Source organism: Colias eurytheme, chromosome 19 (genome assembly GCF_061535395.1).
Source record: "Colias eurytheme isolate Ceu_HAF_F1 chromosome 19, ilColEury1 Martin Lab GWU primary, whole genome shotgun sequence".
Classification (NCBI taxonomy): domain Eukaryota; kingdom Metazoa; phylum Arthropoda; class Insecta; order Lepidoptera; family Pieridae; genus Colias; species Colias eurytheme.
In genome coordinates this window covers 5,559,738-5,574,895 of record NC_142998.1, presented here as the reverse complement: position 1 = coordinate 5,574,895, position 15,158 = coordinate 5,559,738, and the positions used below count along the sequence as shown (strand labels likewise).

Genomic DNA, 15,158 nt, shown 5'->3' with positions numbered 1-15,158 from the left:
CATCTTTGAAAAATGTGTAAGTTGGGTTGTTATAAATTATATTATCTATAGAATTTTAGTGTAAATCCATACTAATATTATAAATGCGAAAGTAACTCTGTCTGTCTGTCTGTTACTCAATCACGCCTGAACTACTGAACCAATTTGCATGAAATTTGGTATAGAGATATTTTGATACCCGAGAAAGAACATAGGATAGGTTTTATCCCGGAAATCCTACGGGAACGGGTTTTTCTTTGAAAACGCGGGCGAAGCCGCGGGCGGAAAGCTAGTATAATTATAAAGATATGCAAAGCTAATCTCCATTTCACTGAAAAATTAAAATTTGGTGGCTATAACGCGAAGTGCACGAGAGCTTCTATTTAGGTAGGTACCTACCTTCGTGTATTACGATCCTGAATCTCGATTGTATCATATCTATACTTATAATAAATCTGTAGAGAGGCCAATTCTGTACATGAAATATATTTAAAAAAAAACTATGAAGGGGTGATAAGGGATCGCTACTGATGCCAAAAATGCAATCAGTAAAATTTTTGTCTGTCTGTCTGTCTGTCTGTCTGTCTGTCTGTCTGTCTGTCTGTATATTCGTTATAGAAACAAAAACTACACGACGGATTTTAACCAAATTTGGCACAATTATTCTTCATACTCCTGGGCAGGTTATAGTAAAAGAATCATGTAAATCGGTGTAGAAACACCAAAGTTATACATGAAATACGCTATAAGTCATCGCGCGTGAATACAGAATCATGCAGCCATAAGGATTATTTTTGTGTATCAGTTGCCGCGTTCGACGCGCTTCGCGGCGGGAGCTATAAAAAGGCGGCGGGTCTGCACCCGTTTCGCGTTGTCATGGCATCACGTGTGAACGGCTGAACCGATTTCGATAATTCTTTTCTATTATATTCCTTGAAGTACGAGGATGGTTTTTATGTAGAGAAAACGTAAATATGTACCACGGGCGAAGCCGGGGCGGACCGCTAGTTATGTAATAAAATATAATTAAAATCATATTAATTAAGTAAGTATGAACTTTATTTTATTTCAAATAATATTATTTTTTATTAACCATAATAACGGGAAAAATAACAACCAATAAAAACGTAAGATTAAAGATACACATATTTTGTGATAGAGTTTAGGCGCCAAACATCTGTTCTAGTGAGCTTTTTATAATAATTAATACCTACTATAAAAATATTGTAATAATAACTTTTTAGTGAATATATTGAACAAGATATACCTATAATACCTACATATATTATGTAGGTACCGACTTACAAAAAAACGTAGTAAGTATTTATATTATACTTATGTGCTATCACATTACGATTCACAAGTAGGTGAAGTAGGTCAGTTATGTACTTACTCCTTAATACGATAAAAATCAAGATGCTTTGAGACATTTCATGAAGGAACCGGATAAGTTTGTCGTAAAGATCTTATCGTAGGCCCGTTACCCTAATCACCGCACAAAGGGGGGAGTATTCCCAGAATTAGTTAATACGATGATTGGGCTCAGTCGGCAGTCCGTCCCTATTCGTTGACCCGACGCTGCCCAAATAGTTAAGTGTTTCACTAGATTGTTTAAACTTTAAAATTACGTTTTTGTTAAATATTTCATTGTGTCTATAGAGTACATAAGTATATTAAAAAACGTTTAAATAATGCAGGTAAGACATTCCATTAGTTATGCAGCTACCAGTTAGTTATTATTTTTTATTTTATTTAATTTGTCTTCTAGAGTCTATTAACAATTCTGTGCTAGTGTCTAGGATTTCATATAATAATTTACCTTTCCGGGATGTGCCCCATTTAGATTAGGTAAAACTTAGAACATTAAAATATCAAAATCGTAACAGCACTATTTTGAACCGAGTGTAGGTGGATCTAATAAAAGGGCGTTTTTTTTATTTTAATAGTAGACCGTATTTATCTCAGAGAAACTACACATTACCATTAAGAAATTTGACCGCAAGTGCTTTTTAAATGAACTGTCAAGGTAGACAACTTTTAAAATTAATAATGTATAAACCACCTTCCGCATCCAAAATGAACATATCTATAAAATAATATAAGAATCTAGATATTAAAAAGCTATGTTATTCAGTAACGAGGTAGTTTATATGAAAAATGAAAATGAAAAATGAAAAATATTTATTTGGACCCACATTATAAAAAAGTTTACATACATGAGACACGACGATCGCCTAAACTAGGTACTAGACCTGTGCTATAGGCGAACAATTTAATCAAATCGTTAGAAAAGCCAAAAGGTGTAGACGTCGAAATGCACTGCAATTTTAAAGACGGTGATCTTTACTCACAACGTTAAACACTTTTTTTTAAATAAATAGATATAAACCTATTTTGAAAACATTTCAGATAATTTATCTCATATTCGTGGTGGGATGTGCTGGATTGGTATTAGGCGCACCACAAATGTCCGATGGACAGTTGGAGCGGACCTTGGCTGATAGATCTACCATGCAAAGGCACATTAGATGTGCCCTTTCTGAAGGACCCTGCGATTCCGTTGGTGTAAGACTTCGAAGTAAGGAAATAGAGCTTTAAATTCTCATTATTGTAGATCATGTAGAGATATAATATTTATATAATATTTTTTTTATATTTAACATATAAAAAAATGAGTTGTTATATTATGTATGAATGTATTTGCTTTTCGAAAGTAACTGCCGAACACAAATTGAACTACTACCTAATAGGTACGATGCAACGATAAAAATAACAATTGTTCGTTGAAATTATTTTGCTCTACTTTTTTTTCAGCTTTAGCGCCATTAGTCCTGCGAGGGGCCTGTCCGCAGTGTTCCGCACAAGAAACACGGCAAATTCGTCGAACTCTCGCATTTGTTCAAAGGAACTACCCGTGGGAATGGGCCAAGATTGTACGCCAATATGGCTGAGACAATATTTTTAGTACTGTTTCTGAACGGTCCAAAAAGTATCTTCATTATTTGTAGCACTTTATTTATTTATATTTTAGTACGCTAGATCTTAATTAGGGATGTAACGATACCGATACCGATGCCGATATATCGGTATCGCCGATAATAAATCAACCGATACCGATATTTTTTTATTAAATTCTTTCTTTTCTTTTATGTTTTTGCATTGTATTCATTCATATTGTTTTATTTCTGTTTCTGTAATAGTGTTAAGGAAGAGCGGAACCTCCTGACACAAGCATTTTATTTGCTTACTAGGAGTGTTCCAATCACAAATTTGTTTATGTAAAGGAAAGAAATATATAATTTTGAATTTTTTTAATTTTTAACGTGATAACGTTTTTAAAATCGTTTTAGTCGGGTGACATGTTCATAAACTTGTGTCACACCAAAACCTCACGAGCGCGATCGCAGGTATAACGAGAGAGAGACGGACCGATCTCCCGTTTCATCTCGAGCGCTGCCACTGCATTATGTTATCACGTAAACATCTCGATCGTAAACCTACTTTACAAACAACCAATTTTTTTGATATCAAATAATTCAAAAATCCGCGCCCAATGAACGATGCGGGAGGCCGCCCGCGCGTGCGCACTTAGTTTTCTGAAAAAACTCTACCAATATAGTAAACTTTTATTAGGTACTGATTGTATGTGTATTACTTAAGGGGGCGCATAAAGCAAAATAACCAATTTTCTATTAGATGATACGTGTAATATGCAAGACCAAATCTAAAAAATAAAATATATATCAAACTAGATGATATGTTCAACGATTCTGTTTAATAAAAAACATAAAATATTAAAATTTACTCGATAAAAAAAAATCACGAAGTTAGCTCTAATTTTCACACTTTTACGTTTTCTACTTGACATGGTAATACTTATTATGATTTTTTTTTCATAAACAATTATATTAAAACATTTGCAAGATATTTGTCAGAGCATTTTGTGTAATTACTTTTAGTTTTGGTTTTATCTGCGATAAACCACTTTTGGCGTTCTTTTTTTCTCGAGATAAACGTTTGATTTTGTCACGATAAAAGTGGTTTATCGCAGATAAAACCAAAACTAAAAGTAATTACACAAAATGCTCTGACAAATATCTTGCAAATGTTTTAATATAATTGTTTATGAAAAAAAAATCATAATAAGTATTACCATGTCAAGTAGAAAACGTAAAAGTGTGAAAATTAGAGCTAACTTGGTGATTTTTTTTTATCGAGTAAATTTTAATATTTTATGTTTTTGATTAAACAGAATCGTTGAACATATCATCTAGTTTGATATATATTTTATTTTTTAGATTTGGTCTTGCATATTACACGTATCATCTAATAGAAGATTGGTTATTTAATATTTTGCTTTATGCGCCCCCTTAAAGTTTAACTGACTTCGTAAAATAATAATACCTGCTAAAATAAATGGTTTTGTTGTTTTTTGATTTGGCATTTTTATTTAAAAGAATACGATTAACAGTTGTCTCTGTTAAATGTTGGTAACTTTTTATGCATAATTCACTATTTATTTTTCTACCAAGCCATCGATATCGGTATCGGTATCGGTATCGCCGATACATTACTACAAATATCGGTATCGGTATCGTATCGGCAAAATCATGTATCGTTACATCCCTAATCTTAATTATATTAAATGCATTTTTTTAAGTCTCGCAGGAAGTATGTTTAAAAATATGAATGAACGTATAGAGTCGTTTTTATATTGAAACCTAATGTATTTATTTGTGTAAGTTTCTTTTTTCAAATAATCATGAAATTAGAACAGTGACCTTAATCCTAGCTGCCAAGCTCATTAATGAAGATAATGAATGTTACTAATTATTTAATAATTTGGTGATTATAATATAAAGATAATCCATTTATTAGTAATATTGTTTATATACATGATTTAACATTTCAACATTTATGTAAACATAACTACAACCTTATTAGGTCGCACATTTATACTAATATGCGTGAACTATTTAACTTTGTTTTTGTTTTGACTTGTTAACAGTGGGTTTATAGTGTGTTCGCAGATATTATTATGTAGGTAGTTAAGTACTTATATCTGTATCATTAGCGCTTTCCAAGAATGATTGTAATGTTCCAAATCCGAATAAAATGAGTAACATGCGAAAAATATTTTTATTTTGTAACGTAGCGCGACGTTCGCTTCCAAGTTCTTTGTAGAGGGGATCTGTTAAGTAAGAGGTTACGGCATCAGCTGCCCCGGCATTCTCTCTCGAAACATACGCAAGCATAAACACACCATTGGTTCGCAAATTTACCGTGCAACATTTAGTAATTATAGATCCGGGTCTAAAAGATAATCTTAAGGAAAGTAAAAGTGACTAGTGGTTGCCGTAACACAGGATGCAGGTAAGACTTGTACAGTAATTATTCGCGAAACCTTTTTCCTTCGCTGCCCTTTCCAGTTTAAGGTATTGACGAACTTACGAAGGGCAGTAAGATATAATCACAGAGGTTTAAAATAAACATTTTTTATTAGCTCTCTTCCATTGAACGAAAACAATGTTGTTGCACTATTGCGACATGAATCGTCACGAATGACTGCTAGGGGGAAAGTATACTAGATAACTAGAACATAAATTGTATTTTTCCCGATGGTTTAAAATGTAATAACTATAAAATATATCGATACTCTATACGTTTTCCATCTTTATCAATATAATATATTTGTGTCATCAGCTGTGTTCAATTCTACGCAGCATTTGCAGACAGACAACAATCCTTAAAATATATTGTACCTATGCCTCTGGCTTCTGCTTCTCTGATAAAGTTGAAAGCCACACATCCTTTTTCTAAAACATTTTTAATGCACAGGACATCAGCCTGTAATAATTGAAATGCATTTTATCAATACGAAAAAAAAAGCTTTATTGCCTTAGGATATAATATAAATTAACCTCACGTAAATGTACAAACCCGTAACCTCAATTTCTCAATACAAACCGAGTAACTTTATTGCATTGGGGTTTTCCCGTTTGCCCGTTCCTGATTACAAAAAGCTGACTCAATTCCTTAGTAACTTTCACATGCATTTATGGTTGTTCAACATAAAACGTTAAAATTTAAATAATCTTACTAATTGTTATTGAATTGATTACAGAACCTTCTATATAACTATTATGATACTTGGTTTAACAATACGATTATTTATACCATGGTATGTGGGTGTATAATACATGTTATAGCCTTATTATACTAATACCTACAATATAATAGAGTAGGTAGGTTTAAAAATTGTACTTTTTTTCATAATATTAATGTATCTAATACGAGCCTTTTATATCGTTAACTCAAATATTATATAACGTCTGATTATGCAATTTACTAGATAATAAATATTCGCTGAACTTAAATGTTTATGCGTTTGAAACCCGAGGACAAGTAACGAACTTTGAAACTATTCAAATATATATTTTAATAAAAACCTTCCTGTTGTAGAGAATTAGTTTTCTATTCTTACGTAAAAGTTTAAGTAACCCAATTGATTTGCCCAATAACACTGACGACATCATTCTACATTTTTTTGTTATAAAAACATCAAGAAATATACCTAATCTAACATTTTTGTCTCTTGATCAGCCCCGCGTAAGTAGGTAAGGGTCGCATTTCGCACTGATATTATGTAGATTGTAGACTGCAAGTTACTTACATTGTACAGTTTATTAGATATGAAAAGAATTAGGTAGTTAGGTACATATGCCATATTAAGGAAACATAAAATTCTATATTCTTTCTTTTTAGAACGTATAGGTAATACTTGCAATCGCAAAGAATGAAAGCGAAGTCTTTATAAACATCAATAATTCTCTATCATAGAGTCAACTGACAATCCGAGATTTTATGAATTTTTTAACGCAGGATGTAGAGGAAGTGATGAAACAACATAACTCATACCTATTTATAAATATATTTTATTAAAAGATACATACTGAAGCGAAGGTCAGACGTGGTCAAACGCAATATTGACTCACTAAGTTAAACGATTTGTGGTAGACCACCAATTTTACCCAAGTTTTTAAGCTTAAATGGATATTGTTCAAACTTCATTTAGAAAATCTACTTAATACACCTAAGTATCACTATAGTGTTGTTCTCTGTTAACAATGGAATTTGCGGCAATGACAATATTTCAAATCATCATATTATTAAGTTTAATGAAATTTCATTTGTAGGTAAAACGCATTAGCACAGATTACTAAATAGAAACTGTATTATGACCATTCTTTTTCAATAACCCCTCATGTAACACCATGTAATGCGTAAATGATATGAGATAGGTACTTTATTAATCTGTATTTTCCATGAAGATGATAACAATAATACAAGCAAAGCTACCTGTTTCGTTTTATTGCTTTTAAATCGACCATGGAGACAGTCAATTTGTAGCGTATTTAGTTCTTAAAAAGTTCATTATCCTGTAAATCCCGACCCAAGAATAAGTTTGCGATAAGACATGCTTCACACAACAATAAACTGGTTTTAGTACAAAAAGCTCTACAAACGCGCTCTTTTGCTTTTTGTATGAAGTCCGATACAAAAAGCAAAAGAATTCAAAATAACTCTTCCAATACGTAACTACCATTGTAAAACTTATTGTTATTAGTTCAACTTTATGGCTGTCTTTTTAACCATTTACTTTATTATCTTTTCCTTTGTAATAACGTGGTAATAAAAATGCGTAATCATTATTTAATAATTTTTTTTGATAGCCATGGCAACAAAGTTGCTTGGTAAGTATGTATTTTGTTTTAGCAAAAAATAATCATTGTTTTCGTTGTTCACACTATTGTCTATAAATGTATGTAGGGCAAGGTGTTACGTTGGTGGAAAATAATTTTCTAATTGACAACAATTGCCTATCTAACAAATAACAAGGCATAGTAAGCGCGAGCTTTGAATGGAAATAATACTATTTTTTATGTCATTTAATTTGGTCTGACCTATAGCTCTCTTGCCTAGTTGCAAATATTATTTGATGTGCCAGTTCTTAGTTACATTACCATGATTACTCAATCATTTAATTTCAAGGCACGTACGTGCGTGTGTTGATGGTGTCTTGATTCATGGACAAATTCGATGTCTACGGACTTCGACTTCGCCTGCAAAGGATTCGGTTGAGTTAATGATTAAACTAAAGGCATATAGTCTTTCTATCTAGTACTTCCTATGCAAAGTTTCATTCCGTAGTAGTGAGCATTTAAATTAGGTAATGATAGATAATATGGGAGGTACCAAATGATATTGGTATGCACTATACAGTGCTTGAAGCAATTATAATATTACTAGATTTCCGTCCGCGGCTTCGCCCACGTTTGCAAAGGAAAACCCGCATAGTTCCCGTTCCCGTGGGATTTCCGGGATAAAAACTATGTGTTAATCCAAGTTACCCTCTATATGTGTGCTAAATTTCATTGTAATCGGTTCAGTAGTTTTTACGTGAAAGAGTAACAAAATCCATACATCCATACATCCTTACAAACTTTCGCCTTTATAATATATATATATATATTAGATATATTAGATACTAGCGGTCCGCCCCGGCTTCGCCCGTGGTACATGTTTACGTTTTCTCTACATAAGAACCATCCTCGTACTTCAAGGAATATAATAAAAAAAGAATTATCGAAATCGGTTCAGCCGTTCTCGAGTTATGCGCTTACCAACACATTTTGCGATTCATTTTTATATATAAAGAAGAAGATTAGATATTAGATGCCGTCTTATGACCTTATTTTATTGTTTAATTATTTAATTCTTAGTTTTGCCGACACCAATAAAGTTGTATGATTTTTTTTATTAGGTATGCCATCGTTAAATATAGGTACAGTACCGTATACATATAGAAATTAAATTTAATTATCTTGTAACTAAATATCGCGCATTTTTTCAGATCACATATGTATTAGTATTATGCGCAGTGGCAGCCGTCTGCGTAGCCGAAACACAGAGGCCGGAAGTATCAGACACTGCTCTGGAAGATGCTCTCAATGACAAACGATTCATCCAAAGACAACTTAAATGTGCCCTTGGAGAAGCACCATGTGATCCCATTGGCAAGAGACTTAAAAGTAAGAAAAATCTTTGTTCCTTTTTTAAGTCTTTTTAATACAAGGGGTTGCAGTCGAATTAGACCAATTTCTGATTTACAAAGTCGTAAACTTGTCGTAAAATATCTTTCGCTTTCAGTTACCTGCTGTTGATTATTCCAAATATGTGGACAAATCCGAAAAACTTAGTATGGAGAAAATGTTTAAATATTACCCAATTACTTACAAAAAAAATCACTCTTTAATTAATAATATCAGAGATTAGTAATTGTTTTTTGCATAGTGTAATCAGGTCAAGTACAATAAATTGTTCTTTTGGCAAATAAATTTTGGCATTTTAATTAAATGCTGATTGCATCATGCAGATAAAATAAGTATTTTACCATAATAAGTATAAGCCGTAACGGATCCCTATAAAATCAATGTATAAAATATCATTCAAGGTTTTATAGCTGTTATTAGGTATACCTACTATAATCTCAATAATATTTATTTTAAAATATGTTAAATGTTGCTGTTTTATCAGCTATATCCATATTGGTTATTTAATTATGGATTAAATTATAGGACGGAGGATATAACTATTTTTTTAAATTTTATATTCTCTCTTTAAATATTAAAACCATTATAGAGTATAGACTGATGTAAATCATGTTAAGTATGTTTACAAAATAATTAAATAACAGTGAATATTTATCAGGGGTTGACCTTCTGACGTAGGTATTTATTTATAGAATATGATGCCAATAATTATTTATATTTTTTATAGCATTGGCGCCATTGGTTCTCCGAGGAGCTTGTCCCCAGTGTACACCGCAAGAAACAAAACAAATTCAACGCACTTTATCATACGTGCAACGGAACTTCCCTCAGCAATGGGCTAAAATTGTACGCCAATACTCTGGATAAAATAATGTAATAATATTATGTAGAAATATTAGGCTTATAAACCACATATCAAACTATATTTAAGAATACATGCTATTTAGATACCAGTTTCTGTGCAGAACGTAGTTGAATGATTGGAATTGAAAGAAAATACGTCTACATTAATTATTAATACGAGTATTTAAATATGTTTATTTCTTTATTATCTGTATTATGTTTAAAACAAATTTAATGCACATCATAATCTCTCTTTTTTTCATTATTATTTAATTTATTTATCATATTTAATGTTTTTGTCACATAAAATGTGATTCAAACATAACCAGCCTATTATCAACTCTAGCAATATTGTGTACTTACCTTTAATTAAATAATTTTAGACGGAGATTTTATTTTAATTATAGTGATATTTAATACATATTATTATTATGTAACTGATGTTATGACTCATTGTAAAAATAAATCGGAAAATAATACTTATTCGAATCATATACATTTATGTCTAACAAGTTTGTTAAAACTTAAAATTAGTAAAGTTAGAAGTCTGTGCCTGCAACATGTAGGTAATTATTAAGTATGTGAGTTTGATAATTTTTAAGAAGGATGATATTTTTCAATATCATAATTCTATTCTATAGTTCTATTGTAAATAATACCAATTTATGTAAGTATACATTTATGAAATTGAACATGTCTTTTAAAAAAATGTTTTTTAATAAATCTCAGAACTGTTTTTTTTTTTTCATTTTAATCCAACTTTTTAGTAACGAATTTTCAATCGCTATTTCCTCCATAAATGGGCTAACTAAATCCGAAAGAATTTTTCAAATCGGACCAGTAGTTCCTGAGATTAGCGCATTCAAACAAATAAATAATAGTTATAAAATAATATATAAAAATATTCTCGTGTGACAATGTTAGCTAGTAGAAATAAAAAAAAATCTTCTATAATTCTCCGAAACGGCTGGACCGATTTCGTCTGGCTCTCATGAAATTGAGTGTGTATTGGATCGATTTGTTAATCGGCCAACATCAGAGTTACTATGTACTACGTACTAGAGAGGGCATCGCTACTACACTATTAGTAACACGAGTTAGAGCCAAGCGTCTCAAACATCGCTTATATCTATGACTAACTAGCCGCCCCACGCGCGCCCCACCGCCGCGATTGTCGCACAGATTTTGTTCGTGGTGTCCTCTCTATACGTAGTAATAATACCTCAATGGCCAACCTATTTTTTATATCTACCCGAGTAAGGCAAAACATCGTTTTCCGGGACAGCTAGTACATAATATTATAATAACTTAGAGCTGTAAATCTCCAGTGTATTAGATATAAGCTTCTTGATTAATACATACCAAGAAGCTTATATCTAATACACTGGAGATTACAGTATGAACATTAACTTGTAACAAGAAAATATGATTTTGAATGACGCCTGTATGTTTTTTATCCCTTTCACACCTAACTTGGCAAGTGGGTGTGAAATTGATAAAAAAACATACACGCGTCATTCAAGGCCATATTTTCTTGTTACAAGTTAATGTTCATACTGAAATCTCCAGTGTATTAGATATAAGCTTCTTGGTATTAATTGTTTTATTGGTTCTATTCACAGAACGTTCTATTGGGGTGTGGGTAACTAATACCCAAGGTAATATCCAAATAGTGGTAAATTATAAATTATAATAATAACAAAGCGGTATTAATTATTACAATACTCTCGGTTATTGGAAGAGTGTAAATGCAGTGAAAAATGTTAATTTAGCTGTTACTGACACAAGAAATTTACATTTAATAAAAAAAAATCGACCTTTATTAAAAGTATTTTATTAATCGTTTATAATTATTTTTCAGAACATTCTAACATATCAATAATTCAATAATATCATTATAATCACAGATTATAATGATATTCTTTCTGTGTATTCTTTTACTTTAATTTAATCTTTTTGGCACGGGCAATAACCTAGTGAATTCTTATTTCGTAATGTTGGTATATGCTGACGCTGTCCTCATAACTATTTCCGGTACTAAATTGAGCTACTATTTTTGTACATTTTTCTTTAATCGTGTTTATATTTATAGATTTTTTTTAAATATATACAATAAATGCAATAAATATTTGCCAATTTTATGTATGTGACTAAAATGTTTATTTAAATTTATAAGAATTTCTGATCAGGGGTACCACACGAAGTTACTCATGTAATATTATCGTACGCAGTCGGTGAATTTATTTACAAGTATTATTTTGCAACTTGTATCATTATTGTTATTCAAATCTTTCGCTCGAATAATTATATCGTTCCAATTATCATTCAATATTTAGATGTTATTAGATTTATGTTGATATATTGAAATGTTACCTAAAGACTAAAGTGACAGGTTCTCTCTTCTTGGTGGAACTGTGAACAAAATATGGTCGTGCGTGTCGCTTAAATCCTAAAAGAAATGATGAGTGAACAGACTGAAGTTAATTACCTTGACGGTGATGTAGTATGGGTGAAACTCGGCTCTTGTTGGTGGCCAGGTGAAGTGGTCGGACATGAGAAGCTGCCTCCAGATGTCCTACCATCGTTTAGAAAACCACCTATAGCTGTCGTTAAATTCTTTCAAGAAGATTCATAGTAAGTGGTACATTATCATGAAATGTATAAATATACTATGCAAAATAAAAATATGAACTTTCTGTTTCTGCCATTGTTTGATATTGTGGCATTAGTTGATACCAAAATAAACATGTATTTTTAATTTATTGGTCTTATATTTTTAGCCATCTATATTTGTATTTGGTATTATTTAGCATTTCCCATACAATGTTTATAAAAAAGTTAATATAATTATTTAATTAAATATTGTTGTATTTTAATTTTTTCAGTGAATATGTCAAGAATCCGAATTCTATTTATAAATATGAATGTAGTCGCAAGGATGAATTCATTCAAAAAGGACTCTGTAAGTTCAACCCTATTAAATTATTTGTTATCTTTGTTCGGTTAGTGGCATTATTTCATAGTCAATATTTTGATTTTGTGTCTTTTTATTACATGGAAGTACCTAACGGTAAAGTCAATGATAGACCACAGTGTTTAAAGTATAATTTATAAAAAAATGATCTGCATTAAAAGTAAATAAAGCAACCAGCACCAGGAATAGTCATAACTGTAGACTTGTAGAGTTAATTTTTTATATAGGTATATAAATTTAACACTACAAAATGATCAAATAAATGGGATCATATCTGAGTGTGTTAGAGAGAGAGTTTATATATGAGTTCTTGAATGTGTCATTTGTTATTAGTAAAGCAATCATTATGATTAAAACAATTTTTTAAATAAATTGTAAATACAGTAGCACCTCGTTAAGTCGAACCTCGATAAGTCAAAAACCTCCAAATCTCGAAAAAATGTCTTGTTCCCTTCCCTTCAAACCCGAAAACCTCCGTAACTTGAAATCTTGGCCCTCTGTTAGTCGAAATAATCACCGAGTCCCTCCAAGCCATTTTGGTAATTATTTTCACTCTATAACTCGAAAAATTAAATTTGACCTCTGTATCTCGAACATGGCAACATTTTATTTTACAATCTTTATAACTTGATCATTTGGACTTTAACAACTTGCCGACGCCAACGTGCAGTACACTATAATTGTTTTTTAGAAAACATTTTAGGAGTATGCGATAATAAATTTATGACTCACGTAAACACGTGTTTGCATTAAGTAGGTATCTGATGACGAAATTATCGATTCAGTAGCTCAGAAAACCGATACTAATGATTAAGATGACATGGAAGACGTGAATAGTACATGCGCTCCATGGGTTTCCATCAAAGAGGCAAGAACCGCATTGAATACCTTACGAAATTTTATAAAGCAAACCAGTATCTTTGAAAAAGAAGAATTTTCTGCTCTTTATAGATTATAAAATGCTAGAGAACAACCAAATTATCTAAAGCAAAAAAAATACTGACTTTTTAATGCCATATTTTTTATTTTAAAATGATTTGAAATAATGTTGATTTCTAATAAATAAAAACATGTTTGTGACCTCTGCAAGTTGAATTTTAATTTATTTTACCTCTGTAACTCAAAATTTATAAGAGTAAACCTCAAACTCTTTATGTCGAATCAAAATCCGCCTAAGTCGAAATCCTCCATAAGTTGAAAACTCTATAACTCGAATTTTTTGGCGTCTCCCTTGATATTCGACTTATAGAGGTGCTACTGTAGTTACCAACAAAGGGTTTGTTGCTGCTTAGCCCATAAGATTTATTTGAACAAAATTATACAACATCTTTTACTTACGTCATTGAAATCCTGTGGCTGCTACTGCAACATTTTTTAACATATTTCTTTAATAAAAAGTACATACAAATAAACTTCAGGATCAAGTTACATGTGGGTCTATATGGCCACAAAAAAATAATAGGTGAAAAAAAATAACCCTATTTGATTTGCTTTTATTGCAATTTGCTTTTTCACTTTAAAATTGGAATATAAATCTCATTAATCACATTATTTACAGATTTGTATAGAACCAAACATGGACTTATGGAAAAATTTCCTGAAGATGTAATTCGAGCGGAGACTGCTGTTGGTGGCGATATTGAAATCCTCACTCGAGATGAGTTTCAAGAAACAAAGAAAGAAAGTTATGCTGGCTTATTTGGAGACCCAAATAAAAAAACACCAGCCTCAATGAAGAAAGGTAAGGTTTTTTAGCATATAAATAGTTTTATCTATAATATTATGTATTATGAACTAATTTGTTTGTATAGCTTAATGCATTTGTCTTTGAATTTGGATCCACGGTCCATTTATCAGAGGAGGTTAAGGCTCCATAACACCACACTACCAATAGAACTGAAAGGTGAATGAAAAATATACAAAAATGGAAAAAATATTCCTTTTTAAAGACAAACTTGCTTTATGAATTAGTTTATAATATAAATATTCAAATATTTATTTGCTAAACAGAAACAGATTTATTAATATTTATTTTCAACAAATATATTACTAGGCACTAGGTGCTCACTAGTAATAATATTTTTATTTTGATTATCTTACTCTACACCTACTTTTTGTCACTGCAGGTAAACATGGAAAAGGAAAATCTGGTGACCTTTCAAAATTTTCAACTCCAATAAGAAAGGTATGTAATATTGTTAATCATCTACTTTTATCTTATCCATACAAATTATATTTTGTTTATAAAT

At 31.2% G+C, this 15,158-nt stretch overlaps 3 protein-coding genes across 3 annotated transcripts in view; all 3 read left to right on the top strand.

Annotated features, from left to right (window-relative positions):
* Positions 1 to 1,515: 1,515 nt before the first annotated feature.
* LOC149900177 (uncharacterized) lies at positions 1,516 to 3,022 on the top strand. The gene is made up of 3 exons (XM_090113341.1): positions 1,516 to 1,676; positions 2,389 to 2,557; positions 2,794 to 3,022. The coding sequence occupies exons 1-3, from the start codon at positions 1,671 to 1,673 to the stop codon at positions 2,928 to 2,930; spliced, it is 312 nt and encodes a 103-aa protein (XP_089969467.1). The 5' UTR covers positions 1,516 to 1,670; the 3' UTR covers positions 2,931 to 3,022.
* A 2,170-nt stretch (positions 3,023 to 5,192) lies between these two features.
* On the top strand, positions 5,193 to 10,635 carry LOC149900176 (putative odorant-binding protein A10). The gene is made up of 3 exons (XM_090113340.1): positions 5,193 to 5,352; positions 8,894 to 9,071; positions 9,820 to 10,635. The coding sequence occupies exons 1-3, from the start codon at positions 5,347 to 5,349 to the stop codon at positions 9,957 to 9,959; spliced, it is 324 nt and encodes a 107-aa protein (XP_089969466.1). The 5' UTR covers positions 5,193 to 5,346; the 3' UTR covers positions 9,960 to 10,635.
* Positions 10,636 to 12,010: 1,375 nt separating this feature from the next.
* The window catches only part of LOC149900175 (uncharacterized), a 9,469-nt gene continuing 6,321 nt past the window's right edge, over positions 12,011 to 15,158 (top strand). The window contains exons 1-4 of the mRNA XM_090113246.1: positions 12,011 to 12,569; positions 12,821 to 12,897; positions 14,468 to 14,650; positions 15,036 to 15,094. Coding sequence (XP_089969372.1) covers positions 12,394 to 12,569; positions 12,821 to 12,897; positions 14,468 to 14,650; positions 15,036 to 15,094 — 495 coding nt within the window. The 5' untranslated portion in view covers positions 12,011 to 12,393. The remainder of the gene's footprint in view (positions 12,570 to 12,820; positions 12,898 to 14,467; positions 14,651 to 15,035; positions 15,095 to 15,158) is intronic.